This window comes from Hippopotamus amphibius, chromosome X (genome assembly GCF_030028045.1).
Source record: "Hippopotamus amphibius kiboko isolate mHipAmp2 chromosome X, mHipAmp2.hap2, whole genome shotgun sequence".
Lineage (NCBI taxonomy): Eukaryota > Metazoa > Chordata > Mammalia > Artiodactyla > Hippopotamidae > Hippopotamus > Hippopotamus amphibius.
In genome coordinates, this window is record NC_080203.1 from 45,753,318 (window position 1) to 45,756,764 (window position 3,447).

Consider the following 3,447-nt stretch of genomic DNA (forward strand, 5'->3'; position numbering starts at 1 on the left):
TGTCTTAACAAGATTTTAAAAACCTCTTCTAACACATCAGCATGTTGTGAAAACTGTCATTTCATTTGCAGCCATTAGAAAACTTTTCCAAAGTCTTAAAAATTGATGTAACTAATTTGTCCTCCATATTGTGTCAAATACTGCTTGTGTGGCATCTTTTTTAAACATCATTTTTAAAAAGTATGCTGATTGTTTAAAACATTAAGCAAAGCAGAAAACTATTCAAGAGAACTAATAAAAAGAAAATCCCACACCCTCACTCCCAGATTCTTTTCTAGCCGCCCTCCCGCCCCCATCTACCACCTTCCCCCATTTTAATGCTAGACAGGACTCCAAGGGAAATGGTGGACTGTAGGATCTTCGCGGAGGCGTGGAGGTGAAACTGGAAGCAGGAGAAAGAGATGATTTCCCAATGAAGAAGGAGAGATGGTCGATTCACCCCGAGAGGCTGATTCTCCCTGGTAACCCGAGACAGACGAATAGAAACTGCAGGGAGACGATACAGGTTTATTGTCTCTGACTGGCAAATACGAAAAAAGATCGACAGTATCAAGTGGAGGGAACGCAGGGGGCGGGCTGCAGTGTTAAATGGGAGGGGTAACCGAGGACTGGAGCTCATTGATGACGCGACCCTCACATGACCAGGAGTCGACGTGTGCAGAAGTCCTTATAGTCCAAGGCCTGTTTCCCTGTAGCAGCTCCCTATTGCTGGAGGAGAAAAGTGCCCCGGATTCTTTCAGGTCAGTATAAATGTGGGCGCTGCCTTCGGGACCCTGGGGTCTAGGAGTTAGCAGAAACCAAGCGTGGCCCGTACTGCTTTCCCAACACTACGACTCCGCCAAACTCCCATTTTTGTGCAGGAAATTTGGGGCTGTTTGGGGGTCGGTGGGGGTGGAGAGGGAGAAGGGTAGCCAATTGAGGGTCGAGAGAGAGAGAGAGAGAGAGGCATAGAAACAGTTTGGAAATAACTTGCGTCTCCCACTCCCTGCTTGCAGGGAACCGGTGGGCACAGGGGAGGGAGGACTGGGTTGCCTTAAAAGGTGGGAGAGGATGAGGACGTTGGGGAAACTTTAGACTAACAAGGCCTAGAGCCGTGAAAGGGACCCGTGATTCAGGTACTGACCTGCTCACCAAGCACTCCTGTCTGCAGGATTCTTGGTCTTTTGGGAGCGACCCAAATCGAGTGAGGGAAGAGGGAGGAAAATCCCCTGGATCCCTGCAGGTCAGTGTAAAGGTGCAATTACCTCAGGTCCCTGGGGGTGGGGGTGGGGGTGAGAGTGAGAGTGCGGATGACTCTGAAGCACATCCCGGGGTCGCTGCAGCCTCTCCCCATCCGGATGAAGCGCCAGAGGCCTGTGCAGAGCCTGCAGCGGAAATGGGGCGGGGGCGGGGGGGGAGGAGACTGGAGGGACGTGGAAGGGGGAGGGGAGGCCGGAGACTGGACCAGCAGGTCTCAGGTGAGAGGGTGGAGGTTGGAGTGGCTTGGGAAAGCCCAGAAGGGCGGGAATGTTGGAGATCCGAGGCGAGGGAGGGGTTAATTGCTTCCTCGCTGCTCGCGTTTCGGTGCTAGGAGAGGCCTGTAGCAGGGCCTGCTGGGAAATGGTGGGCTGGAGCGGCAGGAGAGAAGATGGAGCTGGAACGGGAGGGGGAGGGTTGGGAGGGGGAGAAAGGGGTGGAGCCAGGGGAGTTGGAGCCTGAACATCTAGCCTTCTCTAGTTGGAAAACTTTGACAGTTAGGGACCTGAATGAGAAGAGGCCAGTCTCTATGGAAACCCATGCTCTGATTGCTGGTCCATTTGCCTGGCATCTAGCCATTTTGTTTCCTTGTTTTCCAGGATTAATTTATTCAAAAAGAGAATAAGAGAAAATACTCAACATGCAAAAGTCTAATGAAGAAAATGAAGGAAAACCACAAAACATGCCAAAGGCTGAGGAAGACCGCCCTTTGGAAGCTGTACCACAGGAGGCAGAAAGAAATCCTCAGCCTTCCGAAGAAGGTATAAGCCAGGAAGCAGAAGGAAACCTTAGAGGAGGGCTGACTCAGCCTGGTCAGGGGTATAAAGAGGACACTCCGGTTAGGCATTTCGACCCAGAAGAAATGATAAGAGGAGTAGATGAGTTGGAAAGGCTTAGGGAAGAGATAAGAAGAGTAAGAAACAAGTTTGTGATGATGCATTGGAAGCAAAGACATTCACGCAGCCGTCCTTACCCTGTGTGCTTTAGGCCTTGAATTTTTTTTTGTCTGATATTAAAATCTGGCCCCTGCTTTCTTTCTGTTAGCATTTTCTGATGTATCTTTGACTTTTGTTTTATTTTTAATCATCTGGTGGAGTTTTGTTTTAGGTAGTTTCCTTGTTACCAGCATCTGGATTTCGTATTTTGTCACATTCTCCAGGTCTATTTTTCAATTGGGAAGTTTCACACATATGCATGAAAATATCTTCATTCCATGTTGTAAGTAAAACATAACAGGTTACAGAGCAGCATATTTAGTATCAGCTCACATATGTAGGAGAAAATCTCAAATTGTGTGTGTGTGCGTGTCTATACATACATACATACATATATCAAAAATTTAACTGTGCTTGTTTCTGTGTGGTGAGTTTTTTTTTTCTTTTTGCTTATATGTATTTTTTAATGAACACATCACACACACAAAAAGAATTAAAGTTTTTTTTTTATAATTAAAAGTTAAATAATTTGCAACCAGCTTATAAGGGCAATGGGGGCACCTAAACTCTTGATGAAACAACTATTAAAAAATGTAAACCTCAAATTACCTCTGAGTCTCTTAGCCAGAGGAATAAAACTGGCAGTTATTACAGATACATTTGCTTAAGACTCAGTCTTTTCATGGGAAAACATTTGCCTCACAGGGCTGCTGTGGGAAGAAATGAGGTGACTCTGAGCTGTGCTTGGTGGGCTCTTGTTCCCACCTATGCGTACAGAACCCCAACCCACTACAGAACATCAGTTTTGAGGGAGGGTCCGGGCATGACTCAGCCTGCCCTCAGGGACAAGTCCAATAGGCAGGGAAGTGGGGGCTTCCATGCCAGACCTCTGCTGTTGAGCCCCACCCCTGGCTCCCCTGGGTCTTGCTATGCCTGCTGGGCCCTGCTGCCTTTTCTGCTGGGCCCCTTGCTCTCTGCTGGTCCTGCTGCTGCTGGCGCACTGGAGCTCTCAAGTGCCAAAGCCCTACTGAGTTTCCTGGAGTTCCCAGTGTGTTGAACCCCCACTCTGTCTTCTAAAGCTTCTCTCTCTGCCTTATTAGTGACACTTAACACAGGTAGGGACTGTTCCAGGATTGCTTGGGCCACAATGTACAGAGTTCTTAGTAAAACAGCCTCTTCCATTTTCAACCACAGGACAGCTCCTCCATAGGAGTCAGACCTGATGAGTCCATTTTGGGAGCTGAACCAGGGTTCAGATTTGAGCAAAAGATGTCAT

General features: G+C 48.0%; 1 protein-coding gene across 2 annotated transcripts; it reads left to right on the top strand.

Moving 5' to 3' along the window:
- Positions 1-605: 605 nt before the first annotated feature.
- Positions 606-2,828, top strand: TCEAL8 (transcription elongation factor A like 8). Of its 2 annotated transcripts, XM_057717354.1 has the most exons (3): positions 625-740; positions 1,151-1,222; positions 1,836-2,828. In XM_057717354.1, exon 3 carries the CDS (start codon positions 1,877-1,879, stop codon positions 2,228-2,230), a length of 354 nt encoding a protein of 117 aa, XP_057573337.1. In that variant the 5' UTR covers positions 625-740; positions 1,151-1,222; positions 1,836-1,876; the 3' UTR covers positions 2,231-2,828. The 2 variants fall into 2 exon arrangements, with proteins under 2 accessions (XP_057573336.1, XP_057573337.1); XM_057717353.1 differs by lacking the exon at positions 1,151-1,222 and having other exon boundaries at positions 606-740.
- The last annotated feature ends 619 nt before the right edge of the window (positions 2,829-3,447 follow it).